Raw genomic sequence first — 14,868 nt, forward strand, 5'->3', positions numbered from 1 at the left:
ATGCCAGTATTCGGTATTTCTATCATGAAATATAGGACAGGCCATCTTGTATTCAACATTTTAAAGTCACTCCTTGAAGCCTCTAGTCCTCAATGCAAATACAATCTTCTGTACTTTTGACCTCTCTGGATCATTTTAAATTCCAGCGTATCAAATATTTTATCTTCTTGTTTAAAGAATAATCAAGCCAGTGGTTCCAGAACCTTACATCCCCTTTTTACTTTTATTCTCAGTAAAAAAAAGACTTGTATTACTTTTCCCTGACCTCCCATTTCTTCTCCTCTACTCTTTATCTTGTTGAATTCTTTTCTCAGTCCAATAATAACCCTCAATAGTTCACGGCACACCAACTGTTCCTGGATCTCTGATGATTTGATGGGAGTTCTACATGGAAAATTTGAAGTGTTAGAATCTCCCAGATGTTCCTGGTGTTGTCATGGAGACATGTGTCTTCCTCTGCAAAATTTCTGCCTATCTCAGAGCTTTGAAAATCCTTGCAACCCACTCTATTATCTTTAACCTGTTCATTTAAGCAAAATGGAATTCCATTTTGAGCATTAACATTGCCACTTTGTGGCATTTGTCTTCCTGGGCAATGGGCCATTGCATGAAATGATATTGAACAAAAGCTATTCCTCCTCTCATCTATCCAAAATATACTCTACTGGATCTTGAGGCCATGTCCTCTAGTTGTAATTTCATCTACTGGTGGAAGCAAATTTCCTATCTCTGTCTTGTCTGTCCCTTTCATAATTGTATATTTTTCTGTAAGATTCCCTCCCATTCTTCGGAATTCCATTGAGTATGGTCCCAGGTGACTTAATCACTCCTTGAGGGCTAACCCGCTCATGACATAGACTGAGTAACTAGGAGAATGGAATGGGGTTCTTACAGAATTCAAGGAGAAAAAGAGAACAGTCATCTCTAGAAGTCTGAACCTGGATATTTGTGATTTCAGCTTCATCTGAGAGGAGTGAACCATGAAAGTCTGAAACTGATGTAATTGTAGTGAAAACATCTTAAAGAAGGGTTCAGGCCTGAAGCGTCATTTAAATATGTTTTCCTCCTATGGACACTGAGAACTGCTGAGTTCCTCCAGCATTTCTGTGTTTTCAAATTCTCTCAGCTTCAGCTGAATTTGTTGACTTTTCATTCATATTGATCTGTTGTTTCTGGAATTCCAATGATTGGACTTTGTTGAATTAAATGCAAGTTTGTGCTTGAAGAATGATTATAAGATGTTAAAGTTCATCATCTTGATTTTATTATTATTTTTGTAGAGTAACAATCTTTTTAGACCCTTCCAAAAGTACATTATTTGCACTCTATTTTAAATTCTGTCAAGTGAACCCATGTAAAGTTATGAAATGCGACCAAGTACAATTCTTTGTATCAAATTTGGCACATTGTAATCATTTTCTAAATTCACTTTGTAATAATTTGGTACAATTGGCATAGCGGATAGCATGTTGCCTTTACAGCACAAGCGATTGGGTCCGGGATTCACAGGGAGTTTGTACATTCTCCTTGTGTCTGCATGGGTTTTCCGGGAGTGTAAGTTAATTGGGTGTCACTGACTCGTGCACCAAAATGGCCTGTTACTGTGCTGTATGGATGAATTTAAAAAATTTTTTCCAAAATATACTATATATCGAAATGGCCTTGTTACATAAATTTATATGGATTCACTTGGTGGAATTTAAAATAGAATGAACATGATCTATTTTCAGACCTGTTTTGAAATACTGTTGAGTTTACCATTCATTAATTCGTAAAGAACCCCCATTACTTTGCTCACAACCTCTTCTCATTGCTACCATTGGGCATAAGATACAGAAGCCTGAAAATCAGCACCTCTTGGTTCAAGAACAGTTTCTTTCCAACAGCTATCAGACTCTTGAACCTCCTCTTGGTACACTAATCATGAACTGTCAACACTATTTCAAGTCATTTTTGTGCCGTAGGATTTCTGTGAAGATTTATTTGCATCTTGTGTATTTACTCCCTTAATTTAATTCAATTAGTTTACTATTATAGTTTCACTTTGCAAGTACCTGTTCAGCTGCAGCACATAAGAATCTCAATACATATGCACATTAAACATTGTATGACGATAAACTTGAGGTTAACCTCTGATTTGTTGATGTTGATTGACTTGGCTAGAAGGCTAAGCACTGGAAATTCTTGATTCCAATTGATCCTGTGATGGGTTGTGTGTCCATGGAAAGAAAATTAGTATATTGTGCGTGCTGCGTTTATCTTGATTTAACCTAGCTTCATTTCTTTTCCTTCAGACTCTCCCATGTCTGGTTAGGATGTGCAGTAAAGAGAGGCTACTGGAAGAGCGGGTAGAAGGTGCTGAAACCTTGGCATACTTGATAGAACCTGATGTGGAGCTACAGAGGATTGCCAGCATCACAGATCATCTTATTGCAATGCTTGCTGATTACTTCAAGTATCCTAGTTCAGTCAGTGCAATCACAGATATCAAAAGGGTAGGTTTCCCATCAAATTAGTTCAACTTTTAACCTTTGAATATATAACTTCTGCTAAAATTGGTGTATATTAATGAATTATAATAATTTAATGAGGTGATTGATTAGAAAAGTAGAAAAGGAGAATTTAGTTTGCCAATTAGTTTTGACTTTGATTTAATTTGCATCCTCTTGTTGATCCAAGTGCATTACAATATAAAAGCAGGTGAATTTATTGTTCTTCAATCAGCCAACTTTTGTCTTCAGGTTTTCATAGTTATAGAGCATGGAAACATTTCCTATGCCCAGTTTGTCCATTCCAACCAAACATCTATGAACTTGTTAAAATGCATTTTTGGTGTTACAGTAGTACTCGGCTCTACTACTTCCTTTGGCAGTTTGTACTGCAAATGCACCATCCTGTGAGTGGAATAAGTTTCCCCTCGGATCCCCTTTTAAATTTTTCCCTCCTCTTCTTAAATCTTTGTAGTCATTTTAGACTCTTCCATCATGAAGAAAAGACCGTGATTATTATTTATCCCTCCCATGATGGTATTTACCGCTGTGGTCACCACTCAGTGTCCCATGCTCCAGGAAAAAATTCCTCAGCTGTTCTTACAGCCAAATCCTCCAGTCCCTCTTACAGTACAGCCCAACCACCGACTCTCCTAAGAGTCAAGCTGCCCCCGACTCTCCTTAGAATCAAGCCGCCCCCGGCTCCCCTTGGGGTCAAGCCGCCCCCGGCTCCCCTTGGGGTCAAGCCGCCCCCGGCTCCCCTTGGGGTCAAGCCGCCCCCGGCTCCCCTTGGGGTCAAGCCGCCCCCGGCTCCCCTTGGGGTCAAGCCGCCCCCGGCTCCCCTTGGGGTCAAGCCGCCCCCGGCTCCCCTTGGGGTCAAGCCGCCCCCGGCTAACCTTGGGGCCAAGCCGCGCCCGGCACCCCTTGGGGTCAAGCCGCGCCCGGCTCCCCTTGGGGTCAAGCCTCGCCCGGCTCCCCTTGGGGTCAAGCCGCGCCCGGCTCCCCTTGGGGTCAAGCCGCGCCCGGCTCCCCTTGGGGTCAAGCCGCGCCCGGCTCCCCTTGGGGTCAAGCCGCGCCCGGCTCCCCTTGGGGTCAAGCCGCGCCCGGCTCCCCAGTCTCTCCTTACAGTCAAGTCACCCCCCCCTCCCATCACTCCTTACGGTCATACTCCCCGGTGGACTCTCCTCACAGTCGAGGAGCGCCGGACTCTCCTCACAGTCGAGGAGCGCCGGACTCTCCTCACAGTCGAGGAGCGCCGGACTCTCCTCACAGTCGAGGAGCGCCGGACTCTCCTCACAGTCGAGGAGCGCCGGACTCTCCTCACAGTCGAGGAGCGCCGGACTCTCCTCACAGTCGAGGAGCGCCGGACTCTCCTCACAGTCGAGGAGCGCCGGACTCTCCTCACAGTCGAGGAGCGCCGGACTCTCCTCACAGTCGAGGAGCGCCGGACTCTCCTCACAGTCGAGGAGCGCCGGACTCTCCTCACAGTCGAGGAGCGCCGGACTCTCCTCACAGTCGAGGAGCGCCGGACTCTCCTCACAGTCGAGGAGCGCCGGACTCTCCTCACAGTCGAGGAGCGCCGGACTCTCCTCACAGTCGAGGAGCGCCGGACTCTCCTCACAGTCGAGGAGCGCCGGACTCTCCTCACAGTCGAGGAGCGCCGGACTCTCCTCACAGTCGAGGAGCGCCGGACTCTCCTCACAGTCGAGGAGCGCCGGACTCTCCTCACAGTCGAGGAGCGCCGGACTCTCCTCACAGTCACGGCCCCCCCGCCGGACTCTCCTCACAGTCACGGCCCCCCCGCCGGACTCTCCTCACAGTCACGGCCCCCCCGCCCCCACCACCCCATCTTCCTTACAGTCGTTGTCCCCCTGTGTCATTAACATTCTTATGAATTGTTAATTGGATTTCCTTCTTTTACCAAAAGGTGGAGCCCTTCACTTCAAAAACGATCCGTCAACAGTTGCTGAGTGTAAATGATTGGCAAAAGCAGTTCTTTTGATTTATTTGTGACGCATTCATAGCAAGAGATTATAGTGGTACATCTTTATAGATGTTATGTTTTTAACTGTACTACTGTATGGGAAGTGTGATCTTATTTTGTGTGCAATTATTTATTTGCAGCTGTGAATTATGTGTTTAATTTGGAAAAGCTTTTTCTAAAATGATTGAGGCATCTTTAATATGTGAGAGGAATTAAAATGAAGTCTTGTAATTTAGTAATTATGCAATATTCTGCCCATTTATCAAATTTTAATTAATTTCATATCATTCAACTCCAAGTTACTTTCAATGACAAAGAAATAAACATATATATATTTACATTATTTTTTAAAGATCTTTCCTTGTGTTCTTCAGCTTGACCACGATCTCAAACATGCTCATGAACTTCGCCAAGCTGCATTCAAGTTGTACGCCTCCCTTGGAGCGAATGACGAAGACATCCGGAAGAAGGTGAGTCTAGGAGAGGGGCGTCCCCCGGTCCTGGCAACCAACAGGCAGGGAGTGACGTCAACCTGACAACAAGGTGAAGAGAATTAACAGTGACTTGGCGAAAGAGCATAATCAGATCTGAAGAATGAATGGGATTGAGACTCATTTGTCTAGAGAAATGAGTTGTGACATGTTAATGTTGGAATGACAAGTGTTGGTGTTTCCCATGTTGAATCTGCACCAGATATTTAAGTTACATTCTTTGCATGAGTTGGTAACAATAGTAACAAAATTAGCACTGTGAAGTGTAGTGTATGGTACTGACTCACATAATGCAGTAGTACTGTAATGCCAGTTATATAAATGCTTGCTTACCTACCTGCTACAAACCGGAAGTACTGAGCTTCTATTTCTGTATCACTTTTAATTTGTGGCCTGCTGATGTGTTCATTTGTGTTGCTGATGTGCAAGTTTAATTGTAAATAAAGCTTTGTGCAATGACAGTGCTGGTAGCTTGTTTTCTGAATCTACCGTAAAGCAAAACACTATTTCCAGGGCACTTTTGAACAATAGCATTTAAACTACTGTTGATTTTAAAAGATTCTTAACACAGTGAATGATGAGCTGATTTGTCTTTGGCTTGTCCAAAACCAGGTGTACTGTGTTCTGCATGCAAATGTACCCTTTTGATAATCCCAGTTTTTGAAAACACACATACTTCCATGTTGCTCTTGCGATGTGACTGAAGTCTTGGCTTTACTATCCTTTTGCTGCAATAATGTGGCATTAACGTTATCACATTCTTTCCATACTCTTAGATTGTCATCCGAATTAAATTAATGATGTGGATTTCAAATAGAATCTACCCACATTAATTTTTCCAGGCACGCATAGCCTCATAAAGAGTGGGGAACCTTGGTGATTGTTAAAATCATTTCTTTCATGACCCATTTTGATCAGAAATCACAATTTTGCGATCATTTTGTACAATCCATGGGCTACAGGGATGAGGAATTAGGATGAATTACTTCAGGATGATTCAATATCTGATTTTGCATATGTGCAGTTTTCCAGTGCTGTTTGTTTAATGGACAGCAGGGGCTCATAGGTCGAAATGGCCTCTCACCGTGCTGTATATCTAAAAAATTTTTTCCTGTGCGAGTGCAATACTTCAGCTTAAGTCGCATTTTGTACCAGAGTGTAATATTTAGTGATTGTGCAGGACTCCTAAATTGCCTCATTCTTATATGATTGTGTTTTTTTTTCCCCCAGTGTGAACTGACACTAATGAAGATATTTCAATGCAACTAGGTAGAATGTTGGTTGCTGAGAGTAGGTGAAAGAAACATTTAATGGCTTTGAGATTGTGTCTCGGATAAACTTTATTTGATAGATATCCCATTTGTTTAAAAAAAAATCAACATTTTGGTTAAAATACACATCAGAGATTTTTGGGAAATTTGTGTAAAAAGCATTTGAATTGACTTCAAAGTATATCATGGAAGAGTAAAGCACAGGAGAAGGCTTTTTAGCACATCTCCTTGGAAGCATAATGACAAGTAGTCCTACTTTCCTTTTCCTTTGTCTGGCCTTGCAGTTATTTTTCCTTTTGAAAAGGTATGATTGAAAATTTCTTGCACCCTTTCAGGCTTCGATTCCAAATAATGAAGTACTTCTTTCGCTTGTCTGTTTTGCCAAAATATTTAAATCTGTTCATTGCTGAATGCAGTTACCTCATATTTTGAACACCTCTGTCAAATTTACCCTTGACATTCTCTGCTTGATGAATCATTTTTAGTGTAAATAAAATATTTTTATCCTGAGCTTCATTGTAAAAATTAACATTGCATCCATGGTAAGCATTGACAACCTTTCTAAATCAGGTCAGTAAACTGGCCACAGATTGTGTACTCAGGATCAACCAGTGCTTTTGTAAACCTTTAGCTTCCTTTTGTACATGGTTTCCCTGCTGGTTATTTCTTTACTTTTAATATTGTAGCATCTGTTTTATTTGGACTCTTCTTGTTTATCAAAGCAAAATGAATCATTTCGCACATAAACATTTTTTGCTCTATTTGCAATTGTCTATGAACTAATTTCTGTCTCCTTTCCCACTCCTTTTCTCCCTCCCCCCTTTCCCAATGTTTACTTCATTTGCAAAATTTGTTATCTGCTCTTTTTAAAATACCTGATCCACTCAATTCCGTATTCTGTGTATACATCATGAAGAGGTTTGTGTTTTGGTTTGAACACCAAACCTACATGAGACAATTCCATAATGAAAAGCACCCATTCACTATTGTTTTTACTTTCTACAGTCACATCCTTTCAACAATTGCCCCTATAATATGTACCATGGACTTTGTTCAGTAATTTCTCTGATGCTTTATGCTATAACCAGAATGTATCTGTTTGGTTGCTACTCATTTCTCATGTCCTGTTTATCTGCCAATCTTTGGCATCACTCCATCCTGGCCAAGTTCCTTTACAATTGCCAGTTATGGATTTTCACAGGTATTTTTAGCCTTGTCCTTTTCCATAGCTATTCTAAACTTAATTGAGTGGCATGATTATCACAATGCTATTACAGAGCCAACGACCTGGGTTCAAATATGCCTCTCCTAATTAGGAGTTTATACGTTCTCCCCTTATCCATCTGGGTTTCCTCCGGCTGCTCTGGTTTCCTCCCACATTCAGAGAAGTGTGGGTTAATAGGTTGTTTGGTTACATAGATATACTAGGGCAGTGTGGGCTTGTGGGCCGGAAGGACGTGTTACTGTGCTTTAGCTCTAAATTTAAAACAAAAATTAATCGGACATGAGGAGAAACCATTATCAAAACCTCCAATTTTGAATGTTTTGTATAAATTAGTTTCGATGAGAATAATAACATTCTAGAGTTTTTCCAGATAGCTGTAATTCCCATCTACTACCATCGCACCCTAAAATCCCTGTATTCTGGTAAATTCTGTACCTTCTTTTTGCAACATCAGTTTTCATAAATTGTGTTGAATAGAATTGGATGCAATATTTCACTCAACCCTTGCTGGCAGTTTATAATCTTTAAGAAAATCTCAGACCTCAAATGAAATTCCTACTGTTCCATTTCACAAAGTTGAGAGCAGTATTACCTGGGAATATTTCTGCAGTCTAATAAGAGTAACTTGATAAATAACATTTATTTGGTTGGAGAAACATGCTGGAGAATCGCAGCAGGGTAATGCAGCATCCATAGGAAGTAAAGGGTAACCAATGCTTTGGGCTTTTCCCCAAATGTTTCCTGATAACTTTCAATCTCTAAAGAATCCAAAATTCGATAAATAAAAGTTTAAAGAACCTCTTTCCTATGGTTTGATCATTTCAATTTAAAGCATTATTCTCAAAACTCCACAGAATCTTGGAATTTTTTTACAAATTAATTGTTTTTGAATGCTCATTTTTCTCTGTTCTGTGACGTGTACATAGTTTGTTGGCAATTGCATGGTTAGCATAGCGGTTGGCTCACCGCTGTTACAGCGTCAGAGATTGGGACCAGGATTTGAATCCCGTGCTGTCTGTAAGGAATTTGTACATTCTCCCCGTGTCTGCGTGAGTTTTCTCCTGGGGCTCTGGTTTCATCCCACCGTTCAAAACATTGTAGGTTAATTGGATATAATTGGGTAGTAGGGGCTCATAGGTCAAAATGGCCTGTTACCATGCTGTATATCTTTTAAAAAAAATTAAAAATTACAGTTGACTATAATTCATGCCCTTTTTATTATGGTTGAAAGGAAATTAAATGACCTTTTTGCAGTATTATTACAGCAAAATTGTTGTAATTGAATTATGTAGTTTTAGACCCTATTTAGATCTGGGTACCTTTCTGCATAAATGTGAACCTAATGATCTTATTTCCATATGTTGTTTTATATTGATTTATTCCATTATTCAGTTGAACTGATAGGTAGCTATTCTATCATTAATGTTATAGATTGAAAATAGAGTTGCCGTTTCAGAGCAGTCTGTTTCTCATGTCCAGCCACCTTACTGAACTATTCTACAAAATTTAAGACATGCCCCTCTACAGACTTCTAATTAGTGGCGTTTGCCTGCTAATTAGGGAGTATTTCTGAAACTGAGCCCTGGTTTTGACTTTAAGTCTTACTGTCTCAGTGTAGTTACTGTCTGTAGGTCAGTGAAGAAATACTACGGTAATTTAAAATGGGTAGGCTTGAACATTTTCAATATTTTGGCAACTCTTTGTCTGCCTTACTGCAGACTAAAGGAAATTTTGTGTAATAGTAGACATTCTGTTTTATAAACATGACAATAAAAGAATATTGAATATACCATTCTGTGTATTGTGAAAGTTGATCAGTTATTTGAGGGGTATATTTGCTAGTTTTGAGCGTAATCACAAAATACGACATCTGTACAACAGATGCACATTCTTCGGAGAACACTGCAAATTAATGATGTACTTAGAAATATTTGGGTGTTTGAAATATACCCTTGTGTGCTTGTACTTTTCAAAGTTCACATGTCTGATACCAATTATGTGCAGATAAGTTGCTCCACATGAGGTTTATCTTTTAGCTTTGAATATATTAAAGCACAAATTGATCACACAATAGAATTGATGCATTGTTATTCCTATTTGTCCTAAATCAATAAAGTCGATACCAAATTGAGGCTGTAATTTAGGAATTGTAGAAGAATGGATGGAGATATGATTTCTACAATGTGGGGCTGAATTGAACTGAAACTTAATTTTGACAGAATGGACATATCATTTTTTTACTTATTTCCACAGCTTGTTGGTATTAACTGCCAGGCGATGAAGGATTTTTTGCCTTTGGCCTGTTGAAATTGTTTCTGACGTTTATCATTATTTATTTTCACAGTGGGTAAATGGAGAGGTATTCTCCAGGCCACAAATCAGAATCTGAGGACTTCATATCCTCCACTATTTCTGCCATCGACAATGTGATAATTTTCTCTCTGCTTTCTGCATTCACCACTTCCTGTGTGACTCTCTCATCCCTTCATCCATTTCTATTAATTGCCCCCTTGGTTCCTACACCTTTGATCACAAGAAAAGCTACACTAGCACTTCATCTCCTCTATCACCACCAAACAGTCCTTCCAAGTGAAGCAACACTTAATTTCTGGATCTGCAGGGGTCATCTACTGTGTCCGGTGTTCCCATTGTGGCCAGCTCTACATCTCAGAGATTGAATGCAAACCTGGAGATACTTTTGTTGAACACATTTGCTCTCTCTGCTGCAATAACAGGGACCTCCCAGTGGCCAACCATTTCAATTCTGTGTCCCAATTCCTTATAGACATACAGTACCTTCTGGATTGCCAAATTGAGAATTGGAGAAACAACACAATATTCTGTCTGGATTCTCTCCAATCTGATGGCATTAGTATCAACTTCTCTAGTTTCCATTAAACCCCTTCCCTGAGTTCTCTCTACCCTATCCTTTTGTCTCATTTCTTCCAATTCTCCATCTTTCCCTTTCCTCTCCAATCAGAGAGGTACTCCCTCCCCCTCACTTCTCAGTTCTTCTCCCCCACCTATATCCACCCATGATTTCTTATCTGTTAGCCTGAACTCCTTCCTCCCTCCTCTCCTCAACCTGTTATTAAGGTGCACACCTCCCTTTTGATCATACTTTCATGAAGGGCTCAGGCCAGAATGGTGGTTACCCATTTCTCCCTATAGATGTTGCATGACCGGCTGAGTTTCTCCAGCACTTTTGTGTATTGCTGCATGATCTTTTGCATCAAGATCTTTTGTTTTAAATTCATTCCCTCCCTAGCTCAAAACACAGGGAAAATTTTGAACAAAAGTTGTATAAACAATATCTGAACTTAAATCATTTGCAGTAGAATCATTTTTAGTTGAATGATGAAAGCCTGCTGTGTCTTGATTTCTTTGACTGCATTTACATCCAGCTTTTCATCCCTACTTCTTGTTAAATAACATTTTATTGTTCATTTGCGAATTGCATGTACAGCTTTTTCTTTGTGCAATCATAGTAATTCCATTTTGTTTTTGTTTCCCATAGACAATCTTAATTTTTGTTACGTTGTAAATTCAGAATTTTTAAAAATTTTGTCCCATATTTGCCTTTGCTGGTTTTCTCACATTTTCAAGAGCAGATGCAGAAAATCTATTATCAGCTTCAGATCTGGGGCTGTCAGGAGGTACATCACATACACAATGGTTGCAGTAGAAAATCTTGATGATTTCTTTGTTTAGTAGACGTTGACATTACCCCTCCATAAATCTTCGTCCGCGAAGCCAAGCCAAAGAAAAGATTTTACTCTAAAATATTATTTGTAAAAATTACCTGCTTTATTAAAGAATGAGATACAAAAAAAAGAATAAGATATTAAGAATGGATATTTTATCCACTCAATTTTCGTGACTGGTATTCATGATAATTTTTCAATGTGTGTCCTTTTTGATGCTTCAGTGAAAAGTGACTTCAATTCAACAATGGTTTTTAAAGTGGTTTCTCCTGCTTGAAATTGAATAGTAGGTTATCATACTTTATTTTGTCACCTAGAGGAAAACATCTAAATTTATTCTATGGTGCAATAAAGTTTGTAGTTAAGGCACATAATCTTATGCTGCACTGGGAGCGCATGATTCTGAAGATTGCCAGAAGAAAGAAATGTTCCATTCTGCAGCACTTCGATTCTTTATCTTCATATGCATAGAAACAGTTCCCACATAACTGTTCCCACGTAACTCATGCCAGTATCAAAAGAAAGAATATAAATTAATTTTAACGTTCATACCCATGCAAGGATGTAAATACTGGAATTGCACTGCTGATTAGGCCACATCTGCACAGTGAGAAGCAAAATCAACCTTTCTTTTATCTGGACTGATATGAAGGGAAAATCTGGATTGGAACTGGTGAAGTCAACAGTTTTTCAGAACTTAATTGATGTACAAGTGAAGTGATCTGGTTACAAATCCTTAGTTTACAACTGTAGCACTAATTTAATTCCTAGTTTAGCATTTAAAAATCATTCATTTGATCTGTGTTAAATATAAATTCAAGCAACAGCAAAATACAAAAATGTCATAATTTATGGTTTAGCTCTGAGTTACTATTACTGCCTATCATTCTAATTTTTAACAGTTTAATGAACTGTAAATCTGTGGATGTAGAATTGGAATGTATATATGTATTCATTTAAAATTGCTGCAAATTTCTCTTTAAAGTTTCAATGTGCCAGTGACACGAGTCGTTTTCTCATGAGATGTTCAAGTGTTCTAAAAATAAGAAAATTAAGTTTTAAGGAATGAATGCATCTAACACTGAATACAGAAGATTATGAATGCATTCTCCTCAATTACTTATGAAATCGTCTTTTTTTTTTAAATCATTGCAGCTGATGTAATTATTTACTGACATTTCCAATAAACTTACCATGGTTTGTGAATGAATATATGAATCCCAAATGAACTAATGAATCAACATATTTCAGTATGTTTTATGGGAAATATTTATTGCAATTATCTGAAATGCAATCTAATCTAGTTCAAGTTAATTCTGAACAGTTAAAAATAGAATGATTTTTACATCTCTGCAAGTTGTGTGCAATTTTGCGTAAGCATTTTATGATTGGTTGTTGAAAATAGTGTTTGAAAAAAGGACATTGTGTTCCCTTTGGAGGCCATTGATTGTGAAAATCTGGATTATGGGTAAATTGTTTTTGTCAATAATTACAACCATGACTCTATTGGTAGCATTCTTGTTGGAAGTTTGTTGTTTTAGGGTTAGCTTTAATCATTCCAGCAATATGAGCTGAAAATCCTTGGTTAAGTCTCTTGTGCTGAAGGGAAGATTTGCATCATTAACAGAAGAACGACTTTTCAGATGAGGTATTAAATTAGTGACCATGTACTCAGTTAGGTAGATGTAAGAAATCCCATGATTCTATTTTGGAGGAGGTTGGGACCTATCCTTGATATCTCAGTGATACCCATGTCTTAATTAACATTATTAATTTTTTTGTCTATGGTCATTAAATTATTAAGGAAGATTGCCAGGAACAAATTGATTGCAGTTTTTCTGACATTATGGCATTTCACAAGTACATCAATAAATAAAGAGAACTTTGGGGCATCTTAAAGCCATAAGAGTGCAACATAAATTAGTCTTTCTAATGTACACTATATAGGCTTGACTGTATAAAGAATGTATAAACTTAATCTGACAATAGGTTAAAACTGGGAGCTAAGTCTCTAGCTTCAAAGCTTTGTAGTACTAAATTAAATAGATAATGTACATTCTATGTCATTAAACATTTATAAACTGGTTACAGAGTACCCTGACAACAGGACTATTGAAATATTGATCAGGGACCATTTTGGAATATTCATTGGTTTTAGTAATGTATCATTCCTAAACCATAAATGTGATGGTATACAAGTTGAAAGGTTGTCTTTTCTACAGCGAATTAACCATTCATTTCAGAAACTTCCAGTTAGTAATAGGAAATTCACTGTGGGTACATTTCTCTTTGTTTTCGCTCTGGTGTACCACCAAAATTAGGATATTTGTTCTTGTCACAGCCAACTTTAATAGTATGCTGTTATGTTTCCTAATGTTAAGGCACCTCGGGTGTTTTTATACCTAATTAAATCATTGCAAATACTTTTTCACCATCCAAAGTCTTGTTTTCCTTTCTTGTATTATTTATTCTATCAGCTACCCCTGATGAAGATGAGCTTCAGTTTGGGCCTGTAGGGTGTAGAAGAAGCACTGTACAGGTTTATTAACCACACTGATGATTCAACACCTTCAGGCAGCTATTAGTAATCGGTAATGGCCATACCTGTTGATGTTAGCACTCATAAATGGTTTATTTAAAAAAAATTAAAATGTGGAAGTCATTCTTTTTGACCATTTGCTGATAGTGCATTCCTAGTAATGATCAGATGCAATTTATTTATAGAAAATGATGGTTCAATTCCCTTTTAGGTCTTCGAGCTGGTAGATTTCAGGACACTTATGTGGACACCCACTGAGGATGGCACTGTTTGTGTAACTGTTAGTGCAACTTTATTACAGCATTAATGACCCGGGTTTGAATATGACGCTGTCTGTAACGAGTTTGTATAGTTTCACCATGTCTGTGAGGGTTTCTCCAGGTGCTCTGGTTTCCTCTCACCCTCCAAAACATGCGGGGTTGTAGGTTAATTTCGGTTTATTTGGGCGGCATGGGTTTAAATGATCGGAACAGGCTTCTCCTGTGCTGTAAATAAATTTAAAACATGAAAAATATGACTTTTTAAAATGTGTTTTATATATTTTTAATTATTTCTGCTTGGTGTATTAGTTGATTTATATTTTAATCTGAAATTTAGCATTTAATAATTTTCTAGTGTTTATGAATGACATTCAGAAACATTGGAAAAAGTTTGACAGCTTTTAAAGCCAGTAAATCCCCATCCCTTCCGTAGCTTGTTATCATAAGCTTTCATTATTATGTTTGAGCTCCTGCTGCTACTTGGTCATGCCACTCATCTCTAGGGCCAACTTGGCAAATAAGAAAATAATTTTTTTTGCTCATGATATATTAATATATTTGACTGACCCAGGTGGCTTTCTGGTTAGACTTAAGACCATACTGGATTATTATGGGAAAGTCTCAAGATATCAAATAAACTGGAACAATAGTGAGATTTTATCCTTTATGCAATGGAGACTGTACAAAATATCAATATGGCAGTCAGTTTAATTGGGCCAAATCTGATATGAAGTATTTGGGGATTAAATTTAATAGTAATTTGAATGATCTATATAAGCCTAATTATCTCCTCTTTCTGTGGAGAATTGAAGAGGACCTACATAGGTGGGTAAAGAGGCCCATCACGTTATTGGGCAGAGTAAATTGTGTAAAAGTGAAGATAATGCCAAGACTTCAATACTTTC

General features: G+C 38.6%; 1 protein-coding gene across 3 annotated transcripts in view; it reads left to right on the plus strand.

Moving 5' to 3' along the window:
* armc8 (armadillo repeat containing 8) overlaps window positions 1-14,868 on the plus strand; it is a 144,111-nt gene that overhangs the window by 69,076 nt on the left and 60,167 nt on the right. For all 3 annotated transcript variants that reach the window (XM_069934508.1, XM_069934506.1, XM_069934507.1), the window contains 2 exons: window positions 2,295-2,495; window positions 4,848-4,943. In XM_069934508.1, coding sequence (XP_069790609.1) covers window positions 2,295-2,495; window positions 4,848-4,943 — 297 coding nt within the window. The remainder of the gene's footprint in view (window positions 1-2,294; window positions 2,496-4,847; window positions 4,944-14,868) is intronic.

Source organism: Narcine bancroftii, chromosome 4, assembly GCF_036971445.1.
Source record: "Narcine bancroftii isolate sNarBan1 chromosome 4, sNarBan1.hap1, whole genome shotgun sequence".
In the NCBI taxonomy this organism is placed as follows: domain Eukaryota; kingdom Metazoa; phylum Chordata; class Chondrichthyes; order Torpediniformes; family Narcinidae; genus Narcine; species Narcine bancroftii.